Here is a 24,424-nt window from a genome sequence, read left to right as displayed (position 1 = left end):
CTCCAAAGGACAGGAGTTGAAAATGAAAGTATGCATAAGATTAACATTCCTCCTACAGTAAGACAATTTAAGTCAAATCAACAATTCATTATAAAATATTATAATTCAGTAACTGATACGGCAAGTCAAGACTTTATTGGCAAGAATGTTTGATGAGTTACGGCAGCAGATCAATCATTAGTTCCATCAAATTGAGGGAGTTGCTGATGTAGACCATAAAATAATTATCTACGTTTTGTTTGTTGAGTCATATTCTTTTGAGGAGAAAATTCGTTCAGCATCAGAGGGTTACTGAAAGTGGTATCAGTAACCCTCTTGGCTCGGACCAGGAGCGGACCAAGTCGAAAATTTTCAGTTTATGAATGGATGGGGCCAAAGTGGCCCGCGCCAGGTGCGGACTATTTTGGCGCTGCTGCAGCTCGCACCAGGCGCGGACCAGAGTGCGGGCCAAAATTCCTTTCACGGTCAAAGGTCAAAGCTTACGTTGCTCAGCTCATAAGCGCGCGGCACGCACATCAAAATTATGTGCGAAAAATATGCGCGAAAATGCACTTCCGCTCTGTCCATGAGGTGTTCAGTTACCATGGCAGTTATCCCTTACTTGACCGAGTTTATGCATGGATCATCGTAAAAGTAGCGCGGCCCTGCTATAGCTCCTGAACGCAATTTTTGAGGCTTGGCGCGGGCTAATTTAGCTCGGATAGGAGCGGGCCAAAAATGCATGAGTTACTGAAAGCGGTATATTTTACAGAAAACAGAAAATAATGTCATAACAAAAAACAAAAAAAAAAAAAAGAACTTACCGGAGTGAAATTGGAAACACCGCCAGAAGCAGACAATACCAGAGTCGCGTCTCATTAAAAAAAAAAAAAAAAAAAAAAAAAGGCCTACTGCTTTCGAGTATATGCCAAATATTTTGCGAGGTTTGTTTGTTTGTTTTTCGCGAATTTCGCGAGTCAGGTGCTATTCGCGAAATCAAACACATAAATGACTCTGATCCCGATATGAACGTGACGCACACGTATACAATAATGTAATGACCGCCAATCAAATTGTTTGGTCTTTAGATTGCGCAGTAAACCAGCGGTACGAGAGCAAAGTATGCCTGTGATATGAATAAGGGGGAAAACTAACTCGACTGCGTTGTGCACGGATGCGTTAAAGATCGATGCTGACATGGGTTTTTGCACACACGGATGTATCAAAAGGTCCGTGATTTTTTTTTTTTTTTTTTTGCATAACATGTGCGTGAGATGATGATAAATCAGCGTGAGAACGTGAGATTTAGTCAAAATCCGTGATTCTCACGGTCATTCCGTGAGAGTTGGCCAATGTTGGCAGCCCTGCGAAGTATTGATACTTTCAAGTGGCACTTTTCCAAGTGTTGAGTATCAACACTTGAGAAAGAGCGAATCGCTCGAAAATTAAAGGTGTGCCGAAATAAACTGTTGGTGAACACAGCATGAACTTGGTTTCAGTTTTGTTTTTGATGGTGATGATGATATATTATATAGCGACTGCAATGGACTAAACCAGAACATGGCGGGGCGGTGCAAGGACAGTTAAATATATTGGCAGCAAAACTTGCACAGAGACGTGGCTGTGATGTTGAGTATAGCAACACCTTTCATAGAGCTTTCGGGCTCATTGCCCTTCTTCAGAATCTACAATGACAATGTATCACAACAGCATTTCAACAAAATCAACCACAGTGTAAAATCATACTAAACTTAACTAACCTGCAATATATCAATTCTATACATTGAGAAATATACTTAAACATAACACTAACTACAAAACATATACAAAAATACAGCACATTTTAAACAAATACCAAATAACAAACAGACATAATAGTACTAAATACAATCACAGAACGGTTGCTGCTGAGTACGGTATATGTTCAGTTCAGTTCAGTTCAGTTTTTATTTCTGCATTTCAAAATCAATACAAATCCACAGATCAACAAAATACTTACATAGTCATTTACACAGCTAATATTCGTAACGTTTGGATCTTACATACATTTTTTTTTTCAAGAACGAATATCATATATGAAAGGAAGCAATAGGAAATGATAAAAATGAAATGCAGGGGACCATCATCATAAGCTAAGCTTGACGAGGAAGATGGCCCCAGGTAAAGAGATACATAAATAAAGAAAATCTTGCCACTCACTGAGTGGGGGGTAATTGTGTAAAGGGCACAACGAAGAGATACATAAAGAAAATCTTGCCACTCACTGAGTGGGAAGTAATTGTGCGAAGGGCGTGCGGTGCAGTGCGGTGTGCATTGTGTTGGGATGAATCTTGGTTTGTACGTTGAGTGTTATTTTGTGTATCAGTGTGATGAGGTGAATATTACTTCAGTTATGGCCGTGAACTCATTGTTTAGGGTGTTTGTTGACCAGGTGGTATGAATATTTTTATGTGTCAGAAGTATACTGGATTATGAGGGTGTTTTTTAGTTCTCGTTTAAAAATGTTCAACGACGTACGTTGTTTTAAATTAGGGGGTAAAGAATTCCAAATATCTGGTCCATTGTGCTTTAAAGATTTTTGAGCTAAAATGATTCTGGGGTTTTCGAGATGGTAATCGGACGACTGACGTGTTGGATATGAATGAACGGTGAAATTTGGAGTGAAGAAGCCATCAAAAATTTTTGGAAGACAATTAAATGTATATTTATACATAAAAACAGCAGTTTGAAAGGTGTGAAGATCCTCAATTTTCAATGTTTTTAGTTGATGAAATAGGGGATTGGATGGGGATAAGTAACGGGAATTGGTAATCAAACGTACAGCACGTTTTTGGAGAGTAAGAATTGGATTAATTTTAGTTGAGCCACAGTTTCCCCAAACGATATTGCAGTATGTGATATGTGGTAAGATCAATGCATTGTATAGAATAGTCAGGGAATTTTGAGAAATGAAGTTTTTCAGTCGATATAAAATTCCTACAGTTCTTGAGACAGACGTGTGGATATTATGAATGTGATCGTTCCAAGTTAAACTCGAGTCAATTGTGATTCCTAAAAATTTAGTAGATCTTACTTCAGTTAAAGATAATCCATCAATATTGATATTATAACTGCTGTTAATGTTCTGTGAAGCAGTAGGTTTGAAACATATAAAATTTGTTTTAGAGACATTAAGAGATAATTTATTACATATAAACCATCGGGAGACTTTGTCTATTTCCGTGTTCAGAGTATTAAACAGTGTTTCGAGGTTCTCATGGGAGTAAAAAATATTAGTATCATCCGCAAAAAGTATAAATTTAAGAGTTTTTGATGTATTTATTATATCATTAATATATACAAGGAACAGTAGGGGGCCAAGAATTGATCCCTGGGGAACACCACATACAATATTAGAATTCGGGGATTTAGATGACATAAATAGTACATATTGCTTTCTGTTGGATAAATAATCAATAATCCAAGAAAGTGGTAAACCACGAATACCATATCTTTTTAATTTGTAAATTAATATATCATGATCTATGGTATCAAAAGCCTTTGATAAATCCATGAAAATTCCTATAAAATGTTTTTTATTTGCAAAAGATTCAGTAATCTTATCTAACAATTGAATTATAGCTAAATCGGTGGAATGGCCCTTTCTAAATCCAAACTGATTAGGTATAAGTAGGTCATTTACATGAAGAAAAATGTACAGGCGTTTATGAATAATTTTTTCCAGAATTTTAGAAATACTAGGTAATAACGATATTGGTCTATAATTTGTTAAAAGAGAAGGGTCGTCTTTTCTTTTGAAAATTGGAACTACTTTCGCAATTTTTAATGAGTTCGGGCATATTCCAGAAGACAGTGAAAGATTGAAAATGTAAGATAAAGGTGTGGTTATTTGTTTGATGATTTTCTTCAGTATATAAACACTTATTTCATCATGGCCACTAGATCTACTTGGCTTTAATCTGTTAACAATCTCCAGTATTTTTTCCTCATCTGTTGGGGTAAAGAAAAGGGATTTGTCGCAGTTTGGTGGAAGAAATTCAGTAAAGTTTGAATGAACATGTTTGTTTTTTATTTTTGAAGCTAATTGGGGGCCAATATTTACGAAGTATGAGTTAAAAGCATCAGATATTTCATCAGGGTTTATGAGTTCTTTGTTGTCATTATAAAAAACGGACGATGTTTCCTTATTATTTTTACCTGTTATTTCATATATAGTTTCCCATAAACCATTTACGTTATCCTTTTGATTATCAAACTTATCGGAATAATACATTTTACGAGAAATACGAATCAAATTACTGAGTATATTTCTATACTTTTTGTAATCTGTAAAATATTTTGTATTGTGGGTAGTAATCGCCAGTTTATACAATTTATTACGGGTTTTTATTGAATTGATGATTCCCTTTGTAATCCAGGGATGTTTGTTCTTTCTGCGTGTTTTTTTCTTAACTAAAGGAATGTTTTTTCGATAATAATATAAAAGTTTATCTAAGAAAATATCATAAGCTTTATCGGCGTTATTTTGAAGATACACTTCTTGCCATTCTTCCTTCACTAAATCAAGATTAAGTAATTCAATATTCTCGTCTGATTCTTTTCTGTACATTATCGGCCTTGGTTTTGAAATACTTTTGACGTTTTCAGAATAACGAAGAATAATGAATATCGGTAAATGATCAGATATATCATAATATAAGATACCATTAATGAATTTATTTACAGAAAAGTTATTAGAAAAAATATTATCCAACAAGGTTTTAGATGTTTGGGATATTCTTGTTGGGTTATCAATATGGGAATGGAAAGCATATGAAAAAAGAATAGTTTTTAATTTTACCGCTAAAGTATCTATTTTCGTCATGTCAATATTATAGTCGCCCATAATATAAATTTCCTTATTTTCTTGTGTAATCGTGTTGAGGCATTCATCAAAATTTTCTAAAAACATTTCGGTTTTATGATTTGGTGGCCTGTATATAACACCAATTATCTTATTTTTCATTTTATCATTAATGATTTCCACAAACAGGCTTTCACAACCTTCAATATCAATATCAGTTCTTATTTTTACTCGCAATTCCTTATATATATATAGGGCTACCCCTCCCCCTCTACCTCTCTTACGATCAGAGCGAAATATTTTATATCTATCAAGGCTAAACAAATTTGGAGACATGTGCCCTAGCCAAGTTTCAGTTATACCGATTGCGGAAAAGGGAAAATTTTGTAAAGAAAGAAGGAGTAATTCAAATGAATCAAAATTTTTGTTTAAGCTTCTAGCATTCCAGTGGAATAAGCTAAAATCTTTAATGGGGTTATAATTAGTGTCATCATTCCTATTTGTGGAATTGCTACAGGAATTATTAACATGACTTGCAGTGGAATCAAGTGAAGATTGGAACATATTATTGAAATCCGAAATAGTGTAGTATTTACTGTGATTACTTATGATACCCTGGTCAGGATGATCGTTGTTATGAGTCATGAGGATTTGAGTGCAAAGTTGAGAATGGTTGTTCTGGGGCCATGTATTTTGTGTAGTACGTTGCAATGTCTGTGCGTGAATGTAAATGTGAGTGTGTGCATGTGTGGGGGTGTGCAGTGCATGTGCGTTGATAATAACAATAATGATACTGATACATTTTTACGTTATACAATAGAACAAATGTTACATCATATAGTCTCGCTAAATTTATGTCTACAAAAGTAAATGGAATCCTCCTACACTTAACGTTGGTGAGGTAAATTCGTATGCGTAATATGAAATAACAATGATTATAAAAGAAGACAAGGCGCTTCTATGGTAATAACAGAAATATAATTACTCCAATAATAGCATACGAACGAGGTGTTCTAACAGTTAAGGTAAAAAAAAAAAAATTGATTGGTTGTTTAACAGAGTCATGCTGACAAGCCCCTTCGAACGTCTATGCATTTACGTAGAGATAGTTTGTGAAGGTGAGACATGAAAGAGGAATGTACATCTGGAGAAAAATTCTTGTGTCAAACTACAATGAAAGGGTTCACAAGTTTACAAGAGTGCAAACGGAACATTCTTGAGTGATTTATAACTGTGCACGGACACAGTCTTGACAAAAATAAAGAATTTTTATGTTATACAATAGAACAAATGTTACATCATGTAGTCTCGCTAAATTTATGTCTACAAAAGTAAATGGAATCCTCCTACACTTAACGTTGGTGAGGTAAATTCGTATGCGTAATATGAAATAACAATGATTATAAAAGAAGACAAGGCGCTTATATGGTAATAACAGAAATAGAATTACTCCAATAATAGTATACGAACGAGGTGTTCTAACAGTTAAGGTAAAAAAAAATTAGATTGGTTGTTTAACAGAGTCATGCTGACAAGCCCCTTCGAACGTCTATGCATTTACACCTCCCTAGTGAAGGTGAGACATGAAGGAGGAATGTACATCTGGAGGAAAATTCTTGTGTCAAACTACAATGAAAGGGTTCACAAGTTTACAAGAGTGCAAACGGGACATTCTTGAGTGATTTATAACTGTGTACGGACACTGTCTTGACAAAAATAAAAAAAAATTCATTCTGTATACATTATCTACTGGTAGTTTAGGAAAATCCAGACCAATTGAATTTGTCCCGATCGTCAAAAACATCAGCCGTTTGTTTATCTTATACAAAATTTTTAGAATCTGATTTAAATGTAAGCTGGTATGTTGTTTAATTCGTCAGAAGCGGAAATAAATGATACTCTGCTGATCAATAGTGCTCTATGGGGAAGAAGTTCAGTTTAAACAAAAACAAAAAACAAAATGTTGTCTGTGTAAGGATTATAACCGGGTGTATATAGGTGTGTGTGTGTGTGTGTGTGTGGAGGGGGAATTCCCATTTTATCTATTATTACCTATACAAATACTCATTTTTCTTAAATATCCAACAACATAAAAAAATAAAAAACTTCCAAAATTTTATGTACAATTTCTACACATTAACACACTGCTTATCATACATACATACACATCTGCGTACATAAATAATTCATCCACATAAATCTATTTACCTACATACCTACTTACATACAACCACAATACTTTAACAACACTTCAACCTTTCCAATAATACATAGATTATGCATATGATACTCGAAATTCTCAGTTCCTGTCTAACCAAAATATATTCTGAGCATATCAAATGATAAAATAAAATATTCACTCCATACTGACATTTGAGTTATCTATACATACAGCATCTGCTGAATACTTCGCAATGATTCAAATAATTAAATACTACACATAATATATTTACATACATACCTGCATCTACTTAAACAATAATTCAAAATTCTCAAAAACATATACATTTATTTACATACATACATACATCAATTTGAGGGGGCATGGGACAAAATTCAGACTTTTAGAGAGTAAACTCGTCTCTGCTAGTTATAATTTGTGGTGAGAGAGGTTCACAGTGGCTACCTTGGAGTTCTCAACTAAGGAGTCCGGGGGTACATTTTGACAATATAAAAAATACTGTTCTTACATGTTTATGTTTCTCTTCCTTGTCTTTTCCTTCTAAATCTTCCATGTGTCCGCTTGCGTTGAGAGGTCTTGATGTAACAACAATAATGACATATTGAAGTTCAATCTATCAACAAAGACTTTGAATCGTTTAAACGGAAAATGTCTCTGAAACCCATTTTAGCACAGATCAAAAAGAAAAGAAAAAGAAAACGCTAACGCTAACACCTCCAGTCCTCAGACCTGCCTCGGTACACGCAAGACAACACACACGCGTTCATTCCACCAAAACCAGCAAACCTGTGGTCACCCACAATAATATCACCAACCCCCACTTGAGCATCTACCTCAGCAATATACAATCAGAAATGGAGAACAATGCTAAATCGTATAACTCATCGCGACACAATGATAATCTCACAAAAGATCAACGGAAAGCACTGAGGGCACTGAAGTCCAATAAAGACATTATTATCAAACCGGCTGATAAAGTGCGTTGGTTGTCGTCATGTCCACATAATATACATTGCAGAAGGAGACAGACAATTATCAATAATAAAACCACGTACACAAAACTTCACGCAGACCCCACCCCACAACACTTTCAGAAAGTGAAAGATGCAGTTCAGTCATTGGATGTTGGACTCTGACACACACAAAAAAAGATGTATCTGGTAAAAAAAGAAGAAGCAACAAACAAACAAACAAAAACAACAACAGTATGTCCAAGTCTATACTTCCTTCCAAAGATTCACAAGCAAAACAACCCAGGGTGACTGATCGTATCCGGCTGCTCGTGCCCAACTGTAGAAATCTCTAGGTTCCTAGATTTCTACCTCAGACCACTCGCACAACGACTCCCATCCTACTTAAAAGACACAACCCACTTCTTTAACCACATCCTCGACATCAACACACACCACACCCCGCTCTCTTCACACGAGAACAAATACACACCCACCGACAGACCAACTCCTCCGCCTCTTCCATCTCGTAATCACACTCATTTAATGGTGAACATTACCTACAGATCCAAGGGAGCGACCGCTATGGGAGAACACCGGTAGCCCCCACGTACGCCAACATCTTTATGGGCAAAGTAGAACATGACATACTATCGTCGACAAATCTCCCTCTCCTCAAAACTTCATGGCGACGCTACATTGATGACATCTTCTTCCTGAATGTACGTGGAATGGCTCACCCCGTTCCCTTGCATCACTCCGAGAAAATGAACAATATACACCCAACCATAAAAGTCACATACATTATGACTCCTCACCCAAACAAACACACTTCCTCGATGTCACAGTCACAGTCAATCACGCAGACTCACAACTTCACACAGAACTCTACGACAAGTCCACTGACACCGACACATACCTCCTCCCCACATCCTGTTACCCAGCACACTCTTTCATGGGTACTGTCTACAGCCAAGCCCTTATACGCGTCACACGCATATTATGCTCACTGGAACACCACCTACAACAACTCGCACCACATTTCACCCAACGAGGTTTCAACAAAGGAATGGTTCATAACCAGATAACACGGGCAAGACACACATCATGTGATGAACTTCTCTCCTGCAGGAACGGAGACGACACAGACAAACAGGACATATTCTTTCCAATCATATTATACTCCCTATACAGCTGCCACCGCCAAACTACCCCACATCATACACAAACACCACCAGACTCTCCAACAATCTGACAACACCCGGGAATTATTCCCCCAACCTCCGACCATCTCCTTCCGCCGTGGACGCCAACGATCCCTCTCCCAGCACGCCATCATCCAAACCTAAGGATTCTTCCGCTGTAACTCACGAAGATATAACCTCCACCAACACATCGTAGAAACTACAACATTCCAAAGCACAACCACAGGTAGACAATTCAAGATCTTCTCACACATCAACTGCAAATCCAGATGCGTCGTATATCTCCTCACATGCTCCCTCTGTCACAAACAGTACGTCGGGAAAACAGAAACAACACTGTACACAAGAATCAACAACACACTATCAGAAATACGTAACTACGTACCACACCTCACATCACAAAACACTCCCATACACCATGGACCTAATACACATGGACATTCATCGTATCGTTAAATAATGCATAATGCACCTGTACATATCTCAAAAGCGCCACAAAGACATTTTTAGCATGCTTCACTGCTTTGATCCCATGATCGTCACCGCCAGCAAGCCGGGAGAAGAACAAGAAAGAGATTTGAGAAATCTAAAACTATATGCGCAGAAGAAAATAACTCGCAAAAAACAAGTAAAGTGAATGTGCAGTTGTGGTGTATGTTAGGAAATCATACTTCAAACAATTTCGCTTGGGAAGAAGCAGGCAGTTTTTAAAAGAAAGCTAACATTTTTGCAGAATGATTGTCATTTGTGATCTCAATATTTCACTTTTCCGCAGCTTATTCCAGAGCAAAGTGAAATAGGGACGGTAATGGTAGAGAACAGGTATATCTTGCCATTAGGCAAGGTCTTATGCGTGTGCGAAAATGTGCGAATCAGCAATTACAAAAAAAAAAAAATTGTCATGATCTCAGGTTTGCTGCTCCTCATCATCTGTATTTATTCAAAGACTTTCCGTCTGAAAAAGGCACATCAGCAAAACAAGACTGAAATGAGGGAAAAGATTCTTCAACAATGGAGTGTTGTGTCGTGTGTTCGCTCCATTGTTGTGTCGTGTGTTTTGCTTTCGATTGCTTCAATGGCTGTGAGTAAGAACTCACAGCCTTTGAAGCAATCGAAAGCAAAACACACGACACAACACTACGCAGAGAATCTTTCTGGATTGACAAGAAAGACCCTCCACCCAAACGGAATCAATGTGGAACCATAATATCACCTCTTATTTGTTAGAAATTGATATTTATGAGTAATTGTTGAAGTAGATGTAAGTGTGTATGTAAATATATGTATATGTTTTTGAGAATTTTGAATTATTGTTTAAGTAGATGCAGGTATGTATGTAAATATATCATGTGTAGTATTTAATTATTTGAATTATTGTGAAGTATTGAGCAGATGGTGTATGTATGTGTATTATGTAGATATAGTATATAGATAACTCAAATGTCAGTATGGAATGAATATTTATATTTATATATATTGAGATGCCCAGAATATATTTTGGTTAGATAGGAACTGAGAATTTCGAGTAGAGGTTTAAATAAATGTATGTAGATATATATGTAATGTATCATATATAATAAGGGAAGGTTGAACTGTTCTTGAAGTAATGTTGGTGTATGTAAGTAGGTATATGGGTAAATAGATTTATGTGTATGAATTATTAATGTTCACGAGTGTGTATGTATGTATAATAAGCAGTGTACTAGATAACATTTTGAAAGTTTTTTATGTTTTTTTTATGTTGTTGGAAGTTTAAAAAAAGAGTATTTGTAGGTAATGATAGATTAAATGGGAACGAGCCTCATCACAGAATCCCCCTCCACACACACACACACACATACACCCGGTTATAATCCTTACACAGACAACATACATGAGACCGTACTCATCAGCAACCGTTCTGTGATTGTATTTAGTAATATTATGCCTGTTTGTTATTTGGTATTTGTTAAAAATGTGTTGCATTTTTCGTATATGTTTTGTAGTTAGTGTTAGGTTTAAGTATATTTCTGCGTGTATAGAATTGATATATTGCAAGTTAGTTAAGTTTAGTATGATTTTACACTGTGGTTGATTTTGTTGAAATGCTATTGTTATATATACATTATCATTGTATAGATTCTGAAGACGGGCAATTAGCCCGAAAGCTCAATTAAAGGGGTTGCTACTCAACATCACAGCCACGTCTCTCGTGCAAGTTTTGCTGACAATGTATATATATACATATATATACATCTGTACGCCCACAAACATGACTGTATACTCCTGTTTGTTTTTAGGTACACGTGAATACAAAGGCAAAATACAGGTGCAATGTATTTTCTATTATGACCTAATTGACAGCACAAATCAAGTGTATGTTACATTATTATTATCATCAAAGATATCATCACTAAATAAATGGCATGAAATAAAACATTTGAACAGATGTCTGAATTTGTTTGCTGAGAAATCATTACGATACTTATTGTAAGGGTTTATGTAGGCCCACCCCTTCCGACCAGTAACATCCTGCATGTTCAGAACTGATGTTACAAACTAACGAGGTATATTGCGTGTGTTCTCTCCCACTATTTATTTTTAGTGTTAAGGCAGCAATTCCTGTGCATGGACCCCAGTATGTGAATGTCTCCAACAAGTACAGCAGTAAGTAGATTATGATAAGTGTAACACAGATAAAGTATATCTTGCTTTTTCATTATCATATCTGTTCTGGATTGTAATGTAGAGGATATTCTGAAATGGTCATAACCTTTAGATTTTCAACAAGTCTCGACCAGAGAATGAATTTCAAACCTGTATCGTTTGGGCAAAACATGGGTGGGACTGAAGATAAGATAGCGCGTCTCTGTTAATTCGAGGGTCAAAGTGACATGAGCAAGTTTAATATATAAAAAGCAAAATAAGGTGCATTCTGGTTTATAACAAATTGAAATTAATTACTTAGACTTCCTAATTTTGCATGCAAGTGGTCGTTCTGTGTGATTGTAGAAACCTTCACACATCAGCTTTCTCTTTGAATTGTGTGACGCAATAAGATGAAGCCAAGTACATGGAATAATCTGATACCTGTTTATATTCATGATTATCTTCCTTTTCAATTGCCCACAAAACACATCTAAGTGGTGCATCAAACAGATATAAAACGCATGGAGAAGATTAAAGGGTTGCAGGAGATATACGTAGGCCCCACTTAAAATTCAAATTGACTTTAACAGGAAGTGTATACTTGACAAAACACAGCAGAACGTAGCGGGGGAGCGATGGGGGCGGTCGACCATGAAATATGACAGGATGGTCGACCATGAAATATGACAGGATGGTCCCATGCCCAATCTCTTGTTTCTTTTTGGGTGTCCAGTTCAACAAAACTGACTACTGTAATGGTTCAACTTGTCTGTTCTGATCCAATTATTGAGCATACAGTGTACTTTCATTTACAAATACAGTATATGTCGTGTATTTTGATTGTTCGATTTTTCCTGTTCATCTTTGTCACTCCTTTTCTTTTTCTTTTTTCATTTTGCCCTCAAATTCTAACTCTTTTTTATCACCATTCTCACTGTTGCTTTCATTCTTGTTAACCAGGGAAGTGCACCTCCCTGTTGTAACTATATTTCTTATAATCCTATAATATCTTGCTTTCATTTTTAATATGCTTTTGAATCCACTTTGGACTACTTAACATAACAATGTCGGAATTTCGGAGCTTGGGCATTAATGTTTCATATTCATCGTGTCACTGCCGGCATCCAGGGTCAGCCTGCTGGTAGTGTCGCAGCCCGGAAAGCAGTAGATGACAGGTTCGAGTCCCGTGTATGGTTCCTTTTTTTTCCCCGACATTTGTTAATTTACAGATCAGCAGTTGCGATCTTAATCAAATTCCATTGGTAGAGGGAGACAAATGGAAGAAACTCACACCTGAACCCCCCCCCCCCCCGAATAATATCTTGCTTTCATAACATCTTGCTTTCAACACTTTTTTACTCTCAGAATACTCTGATGAACGTGGTTGCCCAAACAAGAACCTTCCTCCTTGTCGAATTGGATCTCTCATCAACTCTTCTTCAATGGCTGCTGGCTTTTTTCTCAAAGGCAGATGGTTTTCCAACTACTGCCGACTACGTACTTTCAAGAGCCCAGAAGCTTACAAATGTCTTAGAAACAAAGCGTTGTATTTCCATGGTGATTCCACATCCAGGCAGTACTATGAATTTCTTGTCAGCAACCTTAAGGAACTCTCCCCAAATCCACCAACTAAGCAATCCAATTGGAAGGTAGGTCCATCGTTAGCTGAAAGTAAAACACACAATTTCACGGTACACTATCGCCATCATGGTTATCCTATACGTAACAACTTGACTAACGCGACAGAGGTGAAATATATTGTCGATGCACTGGATGAATTAGACGCTTCACCAGACACGGTATATTCCTTTACGTTTTGGGCACATCTCACCACTGTGAACATGAGTCACTACGAAGATCGCGCTCAACAGATCCGAGCTGCTGTGGAAAGACTACACAAACGTAGTCCTAAAACGCTCGTCGTCTTGAAAAGCGCCAACACACGAACGGGATCCGCTCTTTCCGTCAGCGACTGGTACGCCCGCTCCCTGGACCTCAAAATGAGAAAGGTCTTTGCAAACTACTCCAACATAGGATTCATTGACCAGTGGTCTATGACTGTAGCGTACTCCAACAAGGATAATGTTCACCCTGTCAGCGATGTCATCTCCAGCGGCATATCAACTCTACTGTCTTACATGTGCCCAGAGGAGTAAAGATATAACAGATAGTACTTTTGTACTTGCGTGTCTCATCACACCTGTTAACACATACACACACACACACACACACACTATATATGCATATATATATATATATATATATATATATATATATATATATATATATAGCGAAAACTTTGAGCAAAGAAAATGGGTTCAAAAAAAAATATATATATATAGTGCATATAAAAAGGTGATCCAACATCAGAGGGCTGCTATTTCATTATTGCTAACAAATGGAGAGCGAAATATTGGTTGTGAGGAAAGAAAAACTCTTTATGTTGATAAATTTCATGGATGACCGAGCACATTAACTTTGAATACGACAAAGGCAGGTTGCCCATTTTTTTTTTTCCAAATTTTGACTGCTAACATGGAGGAACATTGAATGCCTTACTGAAATGGATGAGATCTGTCAGTGAAAGTCAGCCTGCACGACTGCAGGTTTGTGTTTAGGGTTTCCTGTAACCTTTTTTTTTTTTTTTTTGTCCTAAAGCCACCTGTCCGATAACTAAAGTTGGCCACTCCCACAAAGTCCACATTCCATTTTTCTCTGTTTTTTTTTTTTTTTTTCATATTCAACACAGTCTTGAATACAGCGAAGAGAAAAAAAAATGGAAAAGAAATGTTTTGTGAAACTCTTGAAGTGCTCTTGAGCGCTCTAAGTGAACAGACATCCGGGGCCCGTTTCATAAAACTTGTCATCAGTGACAAGTTGTCATAGATGTGACAAGCTACTGAAATCCTGGCATCTGATTAGCTGGCAACAAATTTGTCATAGAAATGTGGCAGTTGTCACTGATAACAAGTTTTATGAAACGGGCCCCAGGGCCCTGAAGCGCTCTAAAAATTTGCCCCTTTCGAGGCTAGGTAACAGACTGTCTACGGTGCATACGTATGAACAGGGTAGGCAGAACCGTTTTTTTTTTTTTCCTTTTTTTTTTTCCTCGTCAGCTGAAGAAACCCGGAAGTGGCAGCAGAAAGTTGCACTGAAGGTTTTTTGTTTTGTTTTGTTTTTGTTTTTGTTTTTGTTTTGTTTTTTGTCAGCTGAGGAAACCCGGAAGTGGGACCAGAAATATGGTCCTGGAGCCACTTTTAAAAACGTGGCGCCGGCCATGTAGGCCTTAAATACCCGAGTTGAAAGCGTGCTACCTAGATTTGGAGACAGAGATGTACTGGCAGCTGTACATTATGTTTCTGTCCACTTGCACGTTAAATAAATAAGAAATGTGACAAATCAGCAATGGTTTATCTCTGAAATGGCGAATCGGTGATAACTAAACTTAATCAGTGTTAATGGAACTTAGACATAGACATAGACATAGACAGAGACGTAGACACAGTACAGGTACATGAGAGAAATTATGTTAACATATTTTGAGGTACAAGCAGTACGGAGTAATATAGTGTTAATGGGATTTAGAATTCAATGTGTATTGGATATTATTGTGTTCGAAGATCTCCTGCTCTCGGGTATGTTGCCACAAAATCATCATGACTGTTTTGGCTCTATCTATCAGCCAATTGGTATGGTCTCAGGGGGAGATTACTCTCAGTATGGACGGAATCAAAGGAGTGCTCCTGTGCCTGTATGGTCGCCTCTTTAATATGAAACCAGAATGGAGCTACGTGTAACTCCGAGATGAAACATAGAAGACATTGAATCTTTCATTTATTTTCGTATGATTTTCTGGGCTTTCTTTTTTAATTTGTGACATCTGTGTAAATGGAGAATTATTTACAGTTATGAGACGAACTATGGGGCATATAGTGCGTACCACTATGCACCACAAGAGGGTGGTTCAGTACTATGGGGCTGGCGAAGGCAAGTTATTGTAGCCTTTATCCCCCTCAGACACAACCAATTAGAATCGATGATTTTTCTTCAAATGAGGCAAAATAATATATTAGCAATAAATCTGAATGCATACTTAATGTGACTGCAATCAATCTTCTTGTCTTTCATAGAGTTAGAAATTCTCAATATCGCAATACTGAATTACTTAAGATATAATGTAGATGATGTTTTGAAATAACGTCATAGGAATTACTAGAAGGATTTGGAATTGCAATACGGGATTTAAACTGATAGTGTGTACAAGTAACCTGTCGTGGGAATAATTTGACGTATTTAAAGTACTCACGAGTGTCTTTCATGATGCTGACAAGATATATATAAGTGTCCTTATATCCCCTAGACCTTCCTCAGCAAATATTGTAATCTTCATTTCCCTTCATGAGGAAGCTTTAGATTTTCGCGCACAGACGTTCAGAGGGAAAAAACTGTTCTGCGCATGCGCACAACCGCTTATCAAAATTGATCTCGCTTTGGCTAATTTTTCACATGTATGTGAAGCGCGTTCTCGGCCCTGGGCCATTTTTTTTTTTTTTTTTTCATGACACAGAGAGCTACCTGATGCACTGATCAATGGGACACCATCTTACTTCGTGTAACGCTAGGCTGCGTCCTCGCGAAATGTGGAAAGCCACTTTGCAACAAGACGCAGGGAGAGAGAAGAACGGACAACGCAATCGTCGCCTTAAACGTCCGCGTCGTAAATCTAAAGCTCCCTATTGTGTTTCAAGTGCATCTTAACTTTGCAATCCCGAGAGACCATGAAATGTAGAGAAATAGTTTACAAAACAGATTATATATGTGTATATATATATATTGTATATATATATATATTGTATATATATATATATATATATATATACAATATATATATATATATATATATATATATACATATATATATACAATATATATATATACACATATATAATCTGTTTTGTAAACTATTTCTCTACATTTCATGGTCTCTCGGGATTGCAAATACAATTGCATATATATATATATATATAATGAATTTCATTAATTACTTCACTTTATGTTTCTGATAGATGTGGTCTTGTTTGAAATTTATTTCGAACTCCGCAAGCTATATCCAATTCATGTTCTTCATCCATATAAAAAGTCTTCCCCTATTTTTTTTTTTTCACGCAAACAAGCAATATTAACAGTCGCCATAAAACAAGGAGCGGACATATAATAATTATTATATGTTTTCCTACACCAGTGAACAGAGAAAACATTAAACACATACCCCTCCATAGTGCTGCTACAAAATTATAGTGTTAATGATGACAGAAATTTTAATATAAGAGCTGGAGGGGAGAAGTGCAGTGAGAATTACACAGTGATCATGGTGATGATGTAAAGAGAAAGAGAGAGCGAAGAAAAAATATGTTGGAAAGTAACCAATCACTCGTTAAAGAAAGAAAAAATCACTAAAGCTATATCCATCATTGACGTCAGTCTCCCCTCCAGCACTTATGTTATCATTTCTGTCTGAATGGTGGACTCATATCTTAATCTATTGTATTCTGGCCTACTCACTAGTTGTGTGTTTCTAGACGAGTTATACGTCATTTCCAATACAGTTAAAAATGTTCCTTTGTTTGAGATAGCAAACCGTGTTTAAAGGGGATGGCTAGTAACCGATCAGTGGGAATCAGTGGGAATTCTGAGGGATGATTGTTCCAATCCTTGTGGGATTCATTTAAGAGTACATTATATATCTACTGTTGTGTGAAAATTGTTTGCTCCAGAACGGTCTCATATTCAAGTATTGTGCAGTTTAATGCCCCGTCACTGACCAGGCACGCTAACCTGGAAACATTAAACTGCACATTACTTGAATATGAGACCATTCTGAAGCAAATGATTTTCAAACAACAATAGATATATAATGTACTCTTAAATGAATCCCACAAGGATTGGAACAATCATCCTCCAGCATTCCCACTAATTCCCACAGATCAGTTACTAGCCATCCCCTTTAAGAAGGTATATAGCTTATGCGTTATGTAAGGCCCATCTTTTATTTTCATTTAGATTCGAATTTTTATAAATTGTCAACTATTATGTATGTTTACTTTTGTTGTTTCAAAGAAAAATATAAAATCAAATTGACAATTAAATTGAAATTGAAATTGAAATTTGCACAATGTGCTGGTGTTCCTGAATGTTCTTTCCGCTTTATGAATTATAACTATCCTCATTTACGACTCAGAGACGTCCCTTTTGTGTAAGTTGCATCTTCATTTTCCTTTCTTCTGCTGCCTCTTCAATCTGTATCAAGGGATATTACGAACAAGTTAGAAACTGTTTGTTCTTTATTGTGCGTTTGTTGCATCGGTATTATAAGGAATTATGATAAGGAAAATATAAAGAGAAATTCACAAAAGGTTATTACTTTTTTTTTTCAAGTGCACGATTCCATGACTTCTCATTGACGTAGCAGTATGTTAAGGGTAACATTATTCCCCTGTCTTTTGAAAGAGGCAAGTCAAGTGTTCTTTTATTTTGCGAGAAAAGTTAAAATGTGTCGAACTTTTTATATATTTTCTTTATAAAAATATCGTTCTACACAATCCATGTCATGTGATATCACAACCTGTAGTAGTCTTCTCATCCAGGAGAAACTTCAAAAATTCATAACTTTGAACGGATTGTCCGATTTTCCTCAAACCCTCGCTGATGTGTTCTACTAATATTGCTGCATTCATTCAGTCCACATGTCTATAAAAGTTAACTTGTCCTTTATGGAATACAGATTACATTTTTCAGGCTGTGAGACCACTACAATCGACTGATATGATCCCTGATGTCGGAGATATTTTCTATACACTGTTTCTCAGAAGTCAAGAGTCTTCGATTACTGTTCGTTATTTAGAAGGTTCGTTATTCCAAAAATTCTTTAATCTGAAAATGAAATGAGGTTCGTTATTCCTAAGGTTCGTTAATTCGACAATTGAATTAGGTGCTCGTCATTCTTAAGGTTTATTAACAAAAATGACAGAAAAACTCTAATTCCGAAGGTTACAATTTTTCATTATCGGATTAATGGAAACCAAAGCCTTAATACAAATCATGTAAATCGAGTGACCGCAGCAATACTACTAGAACACATCAGTCAATGTTTTTATTAACTTTGAGGAAAATTGGACAGTCAAATCGAAAGTTATGAAATTATAAAGTTTTGGTGCCATCACTGCTGGACAAAGATATTTTTACATTTCATGACGTCATTTTGCATCCCGGTATAAAGAAAATAAGAAAATTCAAAATAATTTCAGTTTTCCAACATAATGAAAGATCCATGCCTTACCTCTTTTAGAAAGCAGGGCGAATTATCCTCAAACCTTAAAGTAAGACATTATCAAATTAATGGAAAATGCACTTTTCATGAAAAATGACATTTACAAAAATCTTTTAACCTTCGATCGTTAATCCGAAAATGAAATAGAGTTCATTAATTTCAATATTTATATTTGTGGGTTTTATTCCCCAGGTTTGTTAACCTGAAAATTAAATAGAATTTGCTATTTCGAATTAAGGTTCGATAGCCCAAAAATGAAGTACGGTGGTCTTACCATTTTCTAAATTACAACACCGTATTTTGTCACTGAAAAAAAAAAATTCCTTTTCGAAATAACTAACCTTATTTCATTTTTTGGATTAAAGGGATGGAATATATTGGTTTAAGGGAGGATTCAGCTTTTAACTTTTTCCGAGATACTTAGAAACCACTTCATGAAATGTTTATGAGCATACAAGTCTATTTGAGGAATTAGAAGTTTATCTAATGAAAATCAGTTTTGAAATGACTGGGAAGTGTTATACAAAAAACTAAGTAAAACAAGGCGATCCTAATTAAAAAAGATAGGTCCCACCTTTTATTAGTATCGCTTTGTTTTGGATATCTCAGCCATTCCAAAACCAATTTTCATCAAATGAACGTTGAATTCATCTCAGAATTATGCTCTTTCATAATTTCATAAAGGGTGTCTCATCCCCCCCCCCCCCCCAAAAAAAAAAAAAAAAAAATCATCATAAGAATTGGAAACCCGAAGTCCCAACTCAACGGAAAACTGTACCATCCCTTTAAAGGGATGGTCCAAATGCTCAGTTTCATTCTGATATCATTCTAAAACTGATGGCTCTCCCTATTTCTACAGAGACCATGCGGTCCTTGGAAGACTGAGATCCTATGGACACTTTTTTTAACTGCATCCTCAATCTTCATGTTGTTCCGTCAGCGGAAGAGCGCCCTCTCAAGGGGATTTTGCTGCAACCAGTTTGGGACCGTTTGAGACAGTTTTCTTCTTTTTTTTTTTAGTCTTTTGTTTTCTAGGTATCGCACGACCGATCGCTTGGTATCTTGTGAGCACTCGCAGTTGTTTTCAGGCGATTGCACAAACCTGATACGCATGGTTGTGACTTTATTGCATCATAAAAGCACAATTTACTATTTGCAGATGAAACAAAAACACAGCATAACTGCTTTAAAATAGTTCTTAAGTGTCTGATTTAGGGATAGAAACAACCACTGTAAAAAATTGAATCCGTATCATTGATGTTAAGTATTGTTAAATACACAAAATGTAAGTAATTATAATTAAAAAAAAGTTTCCTTACAAAACCGTCTGCAGTTATGGTTTATTTAGAAAAATACTGACATTTCCTTATATTCTAGGATTTATTGCGAAAATTTCATACGGTAGGATGTTTTGTGATACAACAGACCCTATAATATATGCATCAAAATAATGTGATAGCTTTAACATTTTTTGAATTACTGCTCCCAAAGGTAAACAGGACCTTTAACTTTGATAATGCTCAAGATCCAGTCTGGGTCCAAACTGAAAGACTGCTACTTACCGGGAGGGCGAGTGTCCGATTTTATCTGATTTCAGTCAAATATTTTACAGTTGAACTTGTAAGATTTTACTTTTTTATCAGACTATTTCAATGATCACATTCAAACAGGCATGAGTGTATTGACAGATAGATTACTGAATTTAACAGAAACCGGAAAAACATTTAAAGTATAGAATTTCACATGTTTTCACGGACAGTAGGGTCTTTTGGTCACTAATATCAACGTTTACTTCTATGTAAGGTTGTGACAAAGCTGACACTGGCTTTGTCGCTGACGGAGTTACTCAAACGCTCACCGCTATGAAGCTACATTAGCACAGAATGAGAAGTCAGAAGACAGTTCATGTTTACATTAATTGATCATTTCCTGCCGGGTTCATAGTGAGAGTACTTTCGTCATAAAGCTATAATATGTCATGTGTGTTGACACGTCTTCAGCTGCACACAAGCTTTCTCCTCGTCCAAGTTCCTCTTCTTGGGAGATTCACAACTCCACCAGCTCTTTTATAATAGTTTGGGACATTTCCAAGAGTGAATTGCCGAAACGAAGTTACAGTAATAATGTGCCAATCAACCGTCAGCAACTTCTAGGTTATACAATCATAACTCTTATAAACTGAAATATAAGAGGAAAGACTTAGCATACAGTATACTCTCTCCTCCCCACAATAAGACAAATAAACGCAAAGATCAATGAAGGTTGTTTTGTTTTTATTTTTGTTTAAATATACGCCTGTTAATGAAATTTGTATTTTTTTTTTTAACTGACTGTTTTGGGTGCACCAGGTGGGTTGGGGAGGATGGCCTGAGGGCCCAAGTCATTTAGTTGGCTCTTTGCAGACCCGGGCTGCCCAACCTGGTGCACCCTTACCACTCCAGTGTATGTTCTGATTTCGAAATAGGTACTATGAAATTTGTGAATGAAAGCCGAATATATAATAATAATAAGAAGAAGAAGAAGAAGCATTGTCTTGATTCAGCAACAGATGACTTCTGAAAATAGAGTTTTGGAGTTTCGGATTATCAAAAGGGATTAAGCCTATATGTTTTCCTACCTTTTGTATGAAAGCAGTGACAGATCGAATTACTGTTTCGTGAACACATTCACAGTCATGATCAATTCAAGGTCTGAAAACCCGTCACTTTCTTATTTTCCTATATTATTGTGATGGAGCTATAAAGGGATGGTGTAACGGTTTTGGTCGAGATGGGGATTTAGGTTTCAACTTCTAAAAGATAATTAGAAACAACTTATCAGGAATAAAAAGAGCTTACAATTCTTAGAGGAATTGAAAGTTTATTTGATGAAAATCGGTTGAGAAATGGCCGAGATATCCAAAAACAAATTAAGAAAAGCAATTTTTCCAAAGAATTGAGAATGAACCTTTTTTCCGGGGGAGGGGGTATATACATCGATCGCGAGGAGCGGGGGGGGGGGGGGGGGGGGGTTAGTGGCGTGGTATATCAGAAGTACTGTATTAGACATAGTTTTGCAGTCACAAATTCTATATAGTTACATTTCATTTATATGTTATCATACGTTGTGTATGTATCCTATTTGTATTGAAATTATTCCTGTGGATATCATGCTGTTTTGATGTTAATGAATACATGTGTTTATTGTCCATATTACAGGGCCTCCACGAACATCAATGTCCAACTTACTGATGGAGCCCCCCTGTGAAAACAAGACCAATAGACAGATAAATAAGTAAGCAAATAAATAAATAAATAAATAAATAAATAAATAAATAAAAAATTAATAGATAGATAAATACGTATATAAATACATACATACATACATACATAAATGAAATCCCACTTTTATATTACATCATTGAGCAACTATAGTAGCTGCATGTAATACACCCAAGGATCTGATGTGATATACCTTTCTAAATTAATGCACCAAGCATATGAACTTTATCGATGCCTAGGCCCTATATAACTATTATTGTGCGAGACGAGTTGACGTTTCCCAAGTTCACACATCACTAAACTGAACTTTCATGCAAACAACAAAAGGTACGGGTAGGCCTGCAAGAGAGACAAAAGGATGAGGGATGAAAAGAACAAGAACAATAAATTAGTGGGTAGCGGCATGTTGTGTGCAGGGTGGAGATCAATGAACCTGTTTTTAGAGCGCCACTCTTTGCAAAATGCATCGGACCATTCGGGCATCAAAGTAACAGCATGATCCTTCGTCGCACAAGAACATAGGAGCTATTGAGTCACGTGGATTAGCCTGCTATACAACTACAGGTTATCTTTCTTTGTGTACCAGAGAACTTCAGCTTGAACGTGACGTTGCACACGGCGTTCACAGTGTCATTTAATCAGAGAAGTTCCCACGAGCATGCTGAACCACCATTATCATGGGCAGCGCGTTAAATTGTTGCTGTACAACGGAACAAGTTCCGTTATTCCCAAGGCGAATAATAGCCTAACATCTTCGGTTAACAATTCCTGGTGTAACTTTATGCAGTGAAAAGAGACCTACCTGCTGGGTCCCTCCACATATTTTGAAGGTAACTTCTTTGTTTTGAGATAGTCTTTCATTTCTATTGTATTCCTATCCTTTTTGGCACTTTAAATGACATGGATTGCATAAACTGATCCCCCCTCTAGGATATCTCACCTAAGTCAAAAAGTTCAAAGAGAGCTGAAACAGCGCCCCGTCCGTCGTGCGCAAACTCTGTTCTTGGCATCGATTGTGTGTGTGTGTGTAGGGGGGGGGGGGGCATAATAGTTATGCTTTTTGACGGATTCCCATGCTTTCATTATACAGTATCTTGCTGTTACAGCACCCGACTTCGAATATGCTTGCCGTGACAAAATGCTTAATAGTCTCAGTGCTTGGTTAATCTCCCGAAAATGCAAGTTTGCGATGGTATAATTTTATATAGGCCCTCTATTTTTTCTGACAAATACAATTTACAAAATGTGTATTATACTTTTTTCTACTATACAGCCTATATACTTACTCTGAAATATAATAGAAAAAAAAAATACCAAAAACTTAAGAATTGTTGTCTTTATGTCATCATCATCATGATTTCACGATCGTGTGAACTGAATGATTAGTGTTCACAAAAGAAAAAAAAAATGAAACAAGCCAAAAGAGGACGATAACACGAGTACGATATTGAGGACGAAGTGGCCGTGGAGCTACGGATCATTATACCAGGGAGGTGAGGGCACCTCCCTGATTATACACACGAAGTGAAATTATACATAGAGCCTACCGTTTTCAACTTTGATTTAATATACAGGAGCGGATCCAGGAAATCCGTAAAGGGATGGGGGGGGGGGGGGGGGAGGAGCAAAAAAAAAAAAAAAATCTGGTGCCACTTTCGGGTTTCCCTGTCATTTTTTTTTCCTGTTTATTTCTTTGGGTTTAACAAAAAAAAAAAAGGAGCGCGAGCCCGGTGCGCCCCTCTGGATCCGCCACTGATAGGGCCTAAAGGCCTACAGATTAGTAGGGTATCTAGACAAATGGATAATATACCAGATGTCGTCTGAAAGCCAATCAAAAGCAATGGTTCCGTTCTGATCGGGTGTATATGATATAGCATATAGGTAGAATGAGCACTTTATAACAGTCTCTCCATTATTACTATTTTTATATTCTACTATTAAACTTAATCATGCAATGTTCGAAAAAGACGGAAGCTGTGGGAAATGAAGATGCATGATGAGAGCACAGGGAGATGGAACATCCACCTCCCTGGTCGTATAATGGGGGATT

General features: G+C 36.6%; 1 protein-coding gene across 1 annotated transcript in view; it reads left to right on the top strand.

Annotated features, from left to right (window-relative positions):
• Nucleotides 1–13,943, top strand: part of LOC140233063 (NXPE family member 3-like) — a 71,774-nt gene extending 57,831 nt beyond the window's left edge. Inside the window, exons 5-6 of the mRNA XM_072313182.1 lie at nucleotides 11,744–11,805; nucleotides 13,153–13,943. Of these exons, the coding sequence (XP_072169283.1) occupies nucleotides 11,744–11,805; nucleotides 13,153–13,943 (853 nt within the window). The remainder of the gene's footprint in view (nucleotides 1–11,743; nucleotides 11,806–13,152) is intronic.
• Nucleotides 13,944–24,424: the final 10,481 nt, after the last annotated feature.

This window comes from Diadema setosum, chromosome 9 (assembly GCF_964275005.1).
Source record: "Diadema setosum chromosome 9, eeDiaSeto1, whole genome shotgun sequence".
Classification (NCBI taxonomy): domain Eukaryota; kingdom Metazoa; phylum Echinodermata; class Echinoidea; order Diadematoida; family Diadematidae; genus Diadema; species Diadema setosum.
Note: the sequence above shows the minus strand (reverse complement) of the source record. Positions and strands in the feature narration are given on the sequence as shown.